Here is an 11702-nt window from a genome sequence, read left to right as displayed (position 1 = left end):
GTCTAGAGCCCCCAACCGCTCCATCTCTCCACGTCCATCTCAGGCATCACTGCCTCTCGGGGTAGGGTCCCCCTCTCCACTCTTCTTCCTTGATTGGACCCTGATCTCTTAACTCCTGATCCCAGGCTCACTCTGAGACAAGGGGCAGGGAGGAGGATAGACAGCGAACCGTGCCTGAAGCCCACAGAAGGCGTGTCGTAAACCCCCCAGAATCAACCTTGGGGCCCCTCTGTGGTCACCTCCCTCATTTTACCCTCGAGCTGCCAAGCTGGGCACTTCCTCTCCCCTCCCTTGTGGTTCTTTATCATTACTGTGAGCGCAGGGATTCACTTAATTACGCTCCTGTCTCCTGGAGCCCGGGCCTCAGAGGTGATTCCAGGCCTGCCTGAGGCTGCTGGGAACAGCTGCCCAGGGAGCCAAGTCCCCACTGGGATCTCCTTCCCTTCAGTCCCGAACTGGAGGTAGCCCTGGCTGTCTTCCTTTGCAGGGTGCCAGCATAAAGGGCGGGCTGGGTGCAGGCACGGGTCAGGTTGGATGGTGGGTATAGGGACTGGACTCCTCTGAAGCCAGGCCAGCTCTTCAGGAGATGGCAGGGGAGGGCTGACAAAGGAGGCAAAAGTCCACCAGACGAGAGACCTGCCTGCCCAGGACCCCAGCTTTATGATGGGATCATGCAACAATTTAAGCTGACTCCTTTCTTGTCCAAATAGACCAGTCTTTGAAAATGTACTAAAGCCCTTTTGAGTAAGTGATCCCTCATCTGAGCAACACCACCACGGTCCAGCTTTTTATGTCTCCCCCTCCTGAATGCGGTGGAAAGCTTGGCTCTTTAAAACCACAGCAGTGATCCCTCCTGACTTTGGTCTTATCCAGGTCTTTGCATTGGCATCTTGAGTGTTGCTTCACTTTGTGTAACAGATAAACTCTTGTAAAACATTATTTGAATATTGACAGTTGTAACTGTATCAGTCTCTGGAGGTTGCGTGTAACAAAGTACCACAGCCTGGGGGGATGAAAACAACAGAAATGTATTTTCAGGTTGGTTCTGTGGACTCAGACTCTTAGAGACCTCATGTACATACAGCACAAGGAAACTCTACCTGCCCAAGTGCCACTACTCTGTCATCCAGCTCGTTGGGGGGTCTTCCTCTTTTTCGCTGACCAAGCATGATATCCTTCTCCATGGACCGTTGCTGTTCTGTCTGGGGGTGGGGGTTCTGGGTACCTCTGCCTGCCATGATTCCCCCCCACCCCCAGTCCTCTTGGCCATCAGTGATTCAGGCTCATCAATTTGCACATCCGATGGCTGATCCAGTTCTCTCAGTTCAGTGGGGCTGGGCCCAGGTGGCTAGGATGCTGGAAAGCTGCATCAGCGTGAGGAGGGGCTTTCCATGAGGGTCTGTTTGGGGCGTGTGATGTGTGTGTGGGGGGGTGAGTCCTCTGAACATCTTGCTGGGGCCCTAGTGACTGACAGATGAGTCTTGAGGACAGTGCATACCTCCTGTCACCTGTGCCAGCTGTTTGTAAGGACTTTTTTGTCTCCACTAGGTCAAAGTGGCTCTAGTAGCGTAGTGGTTACGAATTGGGCTGTGAACCACAAGTTCAGCAGTTCAAAACTACCAGCTGCTCTGTGGGAGAAAAATGAGGCTTTCTGCTCCCGTAAAGATTTACAGCCTCGGAAACCCTGTTCAGGGTCGCTATGGGTCGGAACCGACTCGACGGCAGTTAACAACAACAAAAGGTCAAAGTGGGTAGAGAGGACTCCAGCCTTGATGGAACATGTTTGAGGGCCTCAGTTTCCTGTCAGGGGGATTACTCCCTGGTTGGGGTTCCCCTTTGGGAGACTGGCAGGTATTATGTGGTTGTGAAGCATCAAGGAAACAGCAGTGTGGGTCCCCCTCCTGCAGGGGCCGGCTCGGGAAGGAAGCTCTGCTGGTAATGAATCTGTCCCCTCCTGTCCTTGCAGATCCCTCGTCCACATATGTCAGGCAGCTGGAGACCAAGGTGAAGTTGCTGGAGGGTGACCCGAAGCTCCTCACACAGGTAGGCATCGCAGCCACACCCGCCACACCCCAACTTCCCACCTGCCCTCCTGTGTCCTAGTGGGAAGTCACCCTGGAGACAGCTGGCTGGGCCTCTGGGCTGCCTGGCATCACTGCCCGCATCCCATGGTCTTGGGCTCTGTGCAGGCCAGTCAGGGCTTAAGTACCTGGGGTTGGTACTTAACACACAGGGCTGGGCTGTGAGCTTTTAGAAACCTCCATGTCCTGCTGGGCCACATCCTTTCCACCCCTTGGGACCTGGCCCCATGGCTCACATGATGTGCCTGTGGCCACTTCTGCCATTGGACAGGTTAGAGAAGAAGCCGTCACCAGGCTGTTGTGGGGAGATGTAAAGAGGACTACGTCTGGGTGGCCTTGGGGATTGGTCTTGATCCATCCCTGATTTATCTCAGCCCCCTCCCCACTGTCTCCACTGGCCCCAACGTGGCAGTTAGGATGTTTCAAGGGCTTCTCTGGGGACCAGTCCAAGAGGCCTCAGCTGCCCTGTCCCATTGTTAGGCGACTGTTGAAGTTGGCATGACCATGCTGCACAGAACCTGTTGCCCACTGGCTGGCTTTTGTGAGGCTCCTAGCTCACCCCAGGCGTGGAGGGAAGATACTGTCACTAAGAACGCTCACCATGCTCTGGCAGGGACACAGTGTGTGCATATCATACCAGCTTTCTCTTCCTTCCCTGTAGGGTGTGGTGTGTACACACCTCACAAGGGGTAGCGGTACACATACACATCACACCATTCTCTCTCTCTCTGTGGGTACACTGTGACTATACACATCACACCCGGCTCTCTTTCTGTGGGTACACTGTGAGTATACACATCACACCCGGCTCTCTCTCTGTGGGTACACTGTGAGAACACACATCACACCCGGCTCTCTCTCTGTGGGTACACTGTGAGAACACACATCACACCCGGCTCTCTCTCTGTGGGTACACTGTGAGAACACACACCACACACCGGCTCTCTCTCTGTGGGTACACTGTGAGAACACACATCACACCCGGCTCTCTCTACGTGGGTACACTGTGAGAACACACATCACACCTGGCTCTCTCTCCGTGGGTACACTGTGAGAACACACATCACACCTGGCTCTCTCTCTGTGGGTACACTGTGAGAACACACATCACACCCGGCTCTCTCTCTGTAGGTACAGTATGAGAACACACATCATACCCGGCTCTCTCTCCATAAGTACACTGTGAGAACACACATCACACCCGGCTCTCTCTCTGTGGGTACACTGTGAGAACACACATCACACCCGGCTCTCTCTCTGTAGGTACACTATGAGAACACACATCACACCTGGCTCTCTGTGGGTACACTGTGAGTACATGCTTCATGCCCAGGTTTTGCTGGGCCTCCACCTGACCCCCACCTGTTAGAGTTCAGGGCTGTGTGTGTCATTCTCACATTCCAGTGTGGTGTCGCAGCCTCGGCGTGCTCACTGATCAGTAGTGAACAGTTCCTTCTGGTCTCACACATGGTAGATTCTCCTTCTAGGCCTGGCTGGCATCTGTCTCCCAACCCCCTGGTACCTTCCTTCTGAATCAGTTAGTGCCTCTTTTTACATTTCCAACCCTGGCATGGATGGAGTACTCAGTAAGCAAGGACTTACTTGTGCTTACTTAGTAATCTGTACCACAAGGAGCTCATGTTTACCTTACTTATTTGGTAATCTGCCCTTCCATCCATCTCTCCAATTGGCACGCCATTCTCACAAGGGACCATGTTTCCAGGACTGGGACCTCCTGCTCCAGGCCCACTGTGCAGGAGGGGTTTGTCTTGTGGCTATGATATAAGCAGATCGCGTAGTGGTTACGAATCGGGCTGCGAACCAACCGCAAGGTCAGAGGTTCAAAACGACCAGCTGTTCCATGGGAGAAAGATGGGACTTTCTGCTCCCGTAAAGATATACAGCCTCGGAAACCCTGTTCAGGGTCCCTATGGGTCGGAATAGATTCGACGGCACATAACAACAGTAACAACTAGCTGGACAGGTGGCTCTGCCCGGATGCCCTCAGTCCCGGAGGCTGCAGACCTGGGCCAGACACGTGGGCAAAGACTCCTGTCAGGGAGTTGCGGACCCTGGACTGGGCCCAGCCTTGCCAGTCGTGGTCACCAGGTTGCCCCTGACTGCTGCTCAGTGTCTGTGAAGGTCCTGACAGTGACCAGGGAAGATCGCAGAAGGATCGATGGTGTTGGTGAAGAAGATCGGAAGTACCATGGACTGCTCCTTAGATGTGAGGATGGTGAGAATTTATGTTACGTACTTTGGACACGTTGTCAGGAGGGACCAGTCTCTAGAGAGGAACAGAAAAGAAGACCCTTGAAATGGATTGACACGTGGCAGCAACAGTGAACTCAAACACAGCCAAGATTGTGAGGACAGCGCAGGGCCAGGCAGGGGTTTGTTCTGTGGTACATCTGGTTGCTATGAGTTGGAACCCACTAGATGACACCTAACAACAACAGTGTAACTGTGCGGTGCTATAGAAGGGCTAGAGCCCCCAAGAGGCCAACAGGGGAAGCTGCTTCATGAGGTATCCCATCTTTATGGTGAAGACTGGCTGGCCATGTTGGGGAACCTCAAAGTAAAAGACGGCTTCTCTGAGCAGGATGCTGGCCTCATGTTTCTGCTTTGTGAAATTGTTACGATCTTGCCATTTAAATCTTGTACATTGGCCCCCATCTCTGCAATGCAGGCGAGTCTGCCGGAGCCGAAGAGGGGAAGGAATACTGTCAGGTGTGTGCAGTTTCTCTGGGGATTGGGTGTGAGGGCAGGGCCACTCCTGCCCCCTCCATGGCCTCTATTTAACACCAAAATAATTTTAGTTAAAAATGTGGTGGCGGGTTCACAGACTCAATTTCAGAACCGCAGTCTGCATTTTTCTTTTTCCTGTCGCTTTTACAATCCCATCAACACAGCTGCTTCCTCCTTGATGGTTCATCTGAGGCTCTGCACGCGCTATTATCGTTCCAGAGCATTCTCTGAGCTGGGCAGGCGGGGGCGGATGTAATTGATGCCCCAGGGCCTCCTCGGGTTCCCTCGTGTTCACTCCCCCGCCATCCGATAAATGAAGCCTCTATGGTACACCCCAGAGCCAGCTCCACAAAAGAGCAAAAGGCGCTCTGGCCGTCTTCTGGAACAGTTGGGTGGCTGGGAGTCTTGGGGAGTGAAGGCCTGCTTGATGGGGAGCTCCCAGTCAGCCCCCTTGCTCCCCACCCCTGTCCTACCACCACCACACAGTTGTGGGTACTCAGGCTGCAAGTGACTCTCTAGAGTGGCCCTGAGCTCTGATGGGGAAACAGAGGCCTCCAGCAGGGTGGATTGCTTCCTGACATTGGTAGTATATTGGGGAAGTGGGTGTGGGCATGGAGGTATCTGAGTTCAAGCCCCTGGTAGGGATTCAAGCAGTTCCTTTTCCTCTTGGCACATTTTCCATAGCTATGAACAAAGGTGGTGATGCCTTGCACAATATAGAATAAACCCCTGAGAAGATGCTTCTGGAAGGCCCCAGGCTGTGCCCACCCTTCCTGTCCCTTGGCTAGTGGCTCATCCCTGAATGCCCACTGTGGACTGTTCTAGCCTGAGCTTTGAAACCCTCTAGCCTGGGAGGAGGGGTGCCATCTCCTGACCACATGCCCTGTACCCCTGAGGAAGAAGACCCTGCTGATGAGCTGACCTACAGAGGCTTAATGAGTGTCCACCATTATCAGCTGGGCAACTTTGGGCCTCAGTTTTCACATCTGTCAAATGGGACTCTAATGGTGCCTGGAACTCCTGGTGGTAAAAGTGATGATTGCACTTGCCTGCTAACTGAAAGGTTGGAGGTTCGAGCCCACCCTGAGGTACCTTAGAAGAAACGCCTGGCTGTCTGCTGCTGAAAAACCTGCCATTGAAAACCTTCTGGAGCACAGTTCTATGTGGACACACCTGGGGTTGTTCTGTGTTGCAGTTGCCTTGACGACAACTGGTTTTAGAGGTGCCTCACACATAAGGGCTGCTGGGCAGATAAAATGAGTTCCTGTAGTTCCTGGGAGTGGCAGGGAGTAAATAGCTGGGTGCTAATGATAGCGTAGTGGTTATGAATCGGGCTGTGAACCTTAAAGTCAGCAGTTCGAAACTACCAGCGGCTCCGTGGGAGAAAGATGAGGCTTTCTGCTCCTGTAAAGATTTACAGCCTTGGAAACCCTGTACAGGGTCGCTATGGGTCGAAACCGACTCGACAGCACTTAACAACAACAACAACAAGCCTATGGTATCACTGAGCTGCCCCTTTTAACCTCTGTCACCCCCATTTATAAGCAGTGAAATGAAGCCCAAGTGTTTGTGTGGGTGGGTTCACCTAGCAAAGATGGGGTTGGGTTCCGAGTCAGCACGACTCCAGAGCTTCCCTGTCATCATTGGGATCCCGTGGAGGAGGGGACAGCCGGGGCAGTGGTGAGGTCTGGTCCATGTATTATCCCAGGCACCCGTCCGCCAAGGCCTCCCACTTCTAGATGCCCCATGCTTACAAAATGTGATTTTGTATCTGAGATTGTGTAGGGAGCAGGGGACTCGAGCCAGCTGGGCACAGCCCCGCCCGCTGCGCACTAACTGCATGTTTATCTCCCCTCCGGGTCTGAGCGCTAATTAGGATGAAACCTCTGGGCGCCCGTAGTAGCCAGAGAACAGCTCCCCCCAACCCGTCCTTAACAGCCTGCAAGCATATTCTCTTCAAATGAAAGGAATGAATGAAGAAAGAATCGGACTGGAATTTATTGGTTGTGAGGGCCTTGTGAGGTCACCCTGGAAACAGAACGGACCAGGTGGGGTGGGTACCCCTAACCCAGCCACTCCGAGCTCGTGGAGGTCTCGGGGTATCCCTGCCTCCCCCCATCCAGAAGGCTGGTTTGCCTGGTGGGGCAGCGGAGAGCTTGTTCTGGTGTGAGTTGGGTCCTGGCTGAATCTAGTGTTTCTAAACACAGGAGCTCCTGGGAGTACCTCAGGGACCCTGCACCCTGGTCCCGGCCCAGCTGAGGCCAGGAGGTGTACCATACAGGTATCCAGAGATGGGTCTGGGCAGAGGGTGATGTTCTTCTCTTCCTCCTAGCTGTCCTGCACCTTTGCCCCCCCAACCCCCTCAAGCTGGCTGCAGCTACTGGTGTGTGGTGGGTGCCCGTGTGTGTGTGTGTGGGGGGGGGGAGAGGACTTTTCTGAGTGCTGTGCCATGCCCTTCTGCTCTGGCCCCTCCTCTCCCCTACCATGCAGGGCACCCACCCCAACTTCCCATTCATCCTAGGACCGATTCTCTCTCAGCTGGTATGAGCTTGTGGCCTTGTAGCATAAGGAGCTCTGGTAGCGTAGTGGTTACGAATTGGGCTGCTAATCTCATGGTCAGCAGTTCGAAACTACCAGTGCTTCCGCAGGAGAAAGATGAGGCTTTCTGCACACTAAAGATTTACAGCCTCGGAAACCCTGTACAGGGTTGTTATGGGTTGAAATCGACTTGATGGCACTTAACAACAACAAGGATAAAACTAGAGATTCAGGAAGTGACCCCTCCCACAGGGCCTCCCTGGAAGCCCCCCCCCCTTTTGCCCAAACCCTCCCTCTGTCTAGGTGTGTGTGTGTGTGTGTGTGTGTGTGTGTATGGGGACAGTTGTAGCCCCACATTACAGGTAAAAGAACTCAGCTCACCTGGGAGGGGGACTTTCTAAGGTGATGAAGCCCAGAGACCTTCTCTGCTCCTGGCTTCTGGCACTGGGGATGGGAGCAGGGTTTTGGCCAAGGTCCCTCAGTCTTGGGTGGAGGGTCTCACATAGATCACAGAGTCTTCCAATACTGCACGGCTCACCCCCAACCCTAAGCATGGGCTTGGTATGCAGGTTGGGCTGTCCAGTGATGCTTCTGACCCTGTGGTTCTCATCTAGGGGCAGGGTGATTTTGCTCCCCAGAACAATGTCTAGAGACATTTTTAATTGTTACACTTTGGGGGGTGTTGGGGGTTTATTTTACTGGCATCTAGTGGGTAGAAACCAGGGATGCTGCTCAAAACTCTATAATACCCAGAATAGGCTTTCTCTAGCCCTGTGGGTCATAGTACTGAGGATGAGGAACCCCCAGGGCTGAGACCTTCCTGTTCCTACAGCAGAGCTGGGGCACACAAGCTGTATTCTGGCGCCTCTAGAGTTTGCAGTGACACCCCTCTGCTGCCTCTCCCCAATGAGAAGACTTCCCAAGTATGTTCGTAGTCATTGGAGTGATGCTAATACTAACAGGTATTATAGACTCCTGGTATCGTGCTGTAGGATAAACACTGGACTGCTAACCACAAGGTCAATGGTTCAAACCCACCTGCTGCCCTTCAGAAACCCTGTACAGAACCGACTTGACGACATTTAACAATAACAACTCTCCCTTCTGGATGCCAGCTGCAAACTTGGGGTTCCTAGGACTCCCCTCGCTTCTGAGCTGCTGACTACAAATTCAGCCCTCCTCATTTCCGACCTGCTGGTCCCCACATCTGGAAGAATGATTCACCACACTCAAGACAATGTTGTGCTTGGGATTACAGTTTCACTATCTCTGGTTGGTGGTGATTATGTGCCGTGGAGTCGGTTCCAACTCATAGCGACCCTGTACAGGGTTTCCTAGGCTGTAAGTTTTTACGGGAGCAGAAAGTCTCATCTTAAAAGAGTACAAATGAAGAGAGACACATAGGTTGAGGTCTAAGAGGGTCTCCAACACAGAATTATGTCTCAAAGAATGCACGACTCTCCCATGCACATTTATGCCTACCTAGCACCAACCTGCTGTTGTGCTGTGGGTTAATGGCTGGACTGAAAAGTTGGTGGTTCAAGCTCACCAGCTGCTACTTGGAAACCTTATACAGGGTTGCTATGGGTCGGAACTGATTCGATGGCACTTAACAACAACACCACCTCCCCCCACCAACCAGGAAATCCATGGAACCTCAGCATCCAGAGTCTGCTCTGTGTATAAGGTTCCCCCTCCCTCGGTTCTGAGGAACAATGCTAGCAGGGAGCTGGGACGGCATCCTCTTCTGGCAGTGTGCCTTCCTTGCCAGTCCCTGTGTCCCCTCTGGAGTAAGTTAACCCCGAGATCTCACACTGTGAGGGGACCCCAGGGCAGACACTTGGAGTTTTAATTTGGATGTAAGTGTCTGAACAGTGATTCATTTTGATGCATCGTTAGCTACACTGCCAGTTAATGAGAGGTTGTGCACGTCCCCTACCTGCCTTGCTAATAAAGTTCTACGACACAGATATTTATAGATGCTCCCAGAACACATGGTGGGAATTGTGTGCTGCTAATTAAAAAACTCCCCAGCCCCACTGACACACAGCTCCGCCTAGGGCATCATCTAAGGCGAGGGCAGGAGAAACAGCAGAATCGTTTATGTGGGACCAGAGAGGCAGTAGAAGGGGCACCCGAGCCCCAAACAGAACGAAATGGGGTGTGGGTCAGTACAGGGACGTCTGGGTCCAAAGACTAGTGGGAGGGAGCCGTGCCTCCAACACCCCACACTAGCATGGCCCCGGACCACTGACGGATCCTTCTCTGTGTCTGGCTAGAGCTGAGACCTCCCCACCTTGCTTTTTTGCTCATTGTTACTAATTGTTGTTGAACTAGTTTGCACCTCATACTCATCTAGTGGGTAATAACAAACCCATGCTCTACCCTGTGCCACCCCATGGTTGGTTTCAGATTGGGCTTATGGGATCCATAGGGTTTTGGTTTGCTGACTTTCAGAAGTAGATCTTCAGGCCTTTGTCCTTAGTCTCTTAGTCTGGACCCTCTGCTGAAATCTGTTCCCCATCTCCATGGAGACACTGATGAGCCACAGTCACTGGGAACTGAACTTGGTCTCCCACGAGAGGTTCTGTTTGGGGCATGAGAATGTTACCACCGCCCTCTTTGTATAATGCGGGAGGGGGCGGGGGTGGTCAGATGGGAAGTCCTTGGTGCGGACATTGTTCAGGTTTAGAATGTACTCATGGTTGGAGACAACTTAGTAAGTGTCCCAGAGACAGACCAGGAAGGACATATGGTTTGGGCTTTTGTCTTTAGGTGATGTTCAGGGTGAGCCGTGGAGGAGGGGCGCTCTGGGACAGTCAGACACAGGTAGAGGTGGACAGTGAGGACAGATACGCCGTTGTGGAGCGGGCTTTGGAGATGTGCTCAGGGGAGGCCTTCGTGGTCGAAGACTCCAGGAGGGACAGGACTGTCTCTGGCCAGGTGCTTGTCCTCTTAGATTGAGCCCTCACCCCTAACCTCACACTCCACAGCAGGCTGGTCCCGGAGAGTTCCGAACTCTGCGAAAAGGCTTCTCACCGTACCACTCCGAGTCCCAGCTCGCGACCCTGCCGCCCTCCTACCAGGACTCCCTGCAGAACGTGAGTGCCCCCTCCCACCCTCTCTAAGGACCATGGTCTGAGCCCCTCAGAACTCTTGCTTCACCTTTGAGATCAGAGTTGGGAGGTTCTGGTAGGGGGCACACAGTGAGTGGTAAGGGTTACCATGGCAACTGTGGCCCCTCAGCTGCCAGCACTTTCATGTTAGCAGGATCCTGAAGCCTGGGGTCTCCCCTTGTGCAGTGCAGGGCCCCCTGAAACCAGTGATGGGTTCCACCCACTAGGCGTCCCCGCATCTTCCTTCTGAATTATCTAAGGGAATGCCAAAAGTGACAGCTGAAAGATGAGGCTGTCTGCCGCCATAAAGACTTACAGTTCCTGAGCCTATATAGGAGCTCTGGTAGCGTAGTGGTTACGAACTGGGCTGCTAACCTCAAGGTCGGCAGTTCAAAACCACCAGCTGCTCCGCAGGAGAAAGATGAGACTTTCTGCTCCCATAAAGATGTACAGCCTCGGAAACCCTGTGCAGGGTGACTATGAGTCGGAACCAACTTCACGGTACTTAACAACAACAACATGAGTCATTTCCAAGGCAGTGACTGGGTTTTAGGTGCACCAAGACCCCTTCATGTGGTGCCCGGTCTGCCAAGTGTGTGGAGGGCTGCCTTTGGGGGGCCCCAGAGAGAATGCACCAGGCCTGGGGCCCAGAGCCCTCACCAGTGCTGACAAATTGTCAGAGTGAGTTAGCGTCTCTCGGAAGGTTCCGGAAGGTTTTCTGGTGGAGGCCTTGGAGGGGCTGTCACCCCACTTTGCAGAGGGAGTCCCTAGACCCATGGGGTAGGGCCCCCTGGTGGCGAGAGCTGATGTGACCAGTGTGAGGCTGTGGAGGGGTCTCTACCCTATGAGGGTTTTGGGGGGCCCTGCGCTCAGTGGAGTTGGGGGAAGACTCCTGTATAGGGTGTCTGTGGGTGAGGAGTCCCAGGTCAGAGGGTCGAGAAGTAAACCAGGTGACTATGGGTGGGGCCCCATGTCGGCCTATTCTCAGCCGAGTGAAGGGTCATGTCTCCCCTCAGCCATCTGTGAGGAGGAATGAGGTTTTGACAGACCCCTGGGGGAGGTAACTCTTCCTACTTTTCCTTTTTACAGTCAGCTGACTTTTATTTATTTATTTGTTTATTATATATGTGTTGCTGTTATTAAATGCCATCGAGTTGGTTCCGACCCATAGCGACCCTGGATAGGGTTTCCGAGGAGCAGCTGGTGAGCTTGAACTGCC

The 11702-nt window shown here is 53.3% G+C and overlaps 1 protein-coding gene across 1 annotated transcript in view; it reads left to right on the top strand.

Annotated features, from left to right (window-relative positions):
• CCDC85C (coiled-coil domain containing 85C) overlaps nt 1-11702 on the top strand; it is a 64884-nt gene that overhangs the window by 49078 nt on the left and 4104 nt on the right. Inside the window, exons 2-3 of the mRNA XM_006839516.1 lie at nt 1967-2043; nt 10361-10468. Of these exons, the coding sequence (XP_006839579.1) occupies nt 1967-2043; nt 10361-10468 (185 nt within the window). The remainder of the gene's footprint in view (nt 1-1966; nt 2044-10360; nt 10469-11702) is intronic.

Source organism: Chrysochloris asiatica, unplaced genomic scaffold (genome assembly GCF_000296735.1).
Source record: "Chrysochloris asiatica unplaced genomic scaffold, ChrAsi1.0 scaffold00025, whole genome shotgun sequence".
NCBI classification, from domain to species: Eukaryota; Metazoa; Chordata; class Mammalia; order Afrosoricida; family Chrysochloridae; genus Chrysochloris; species Chrysochloris asiatica.
Note: the sequence above shows the minus strand (reverse complement) of the source record. Positions and strands in the feature narration are given on the sequence as shown.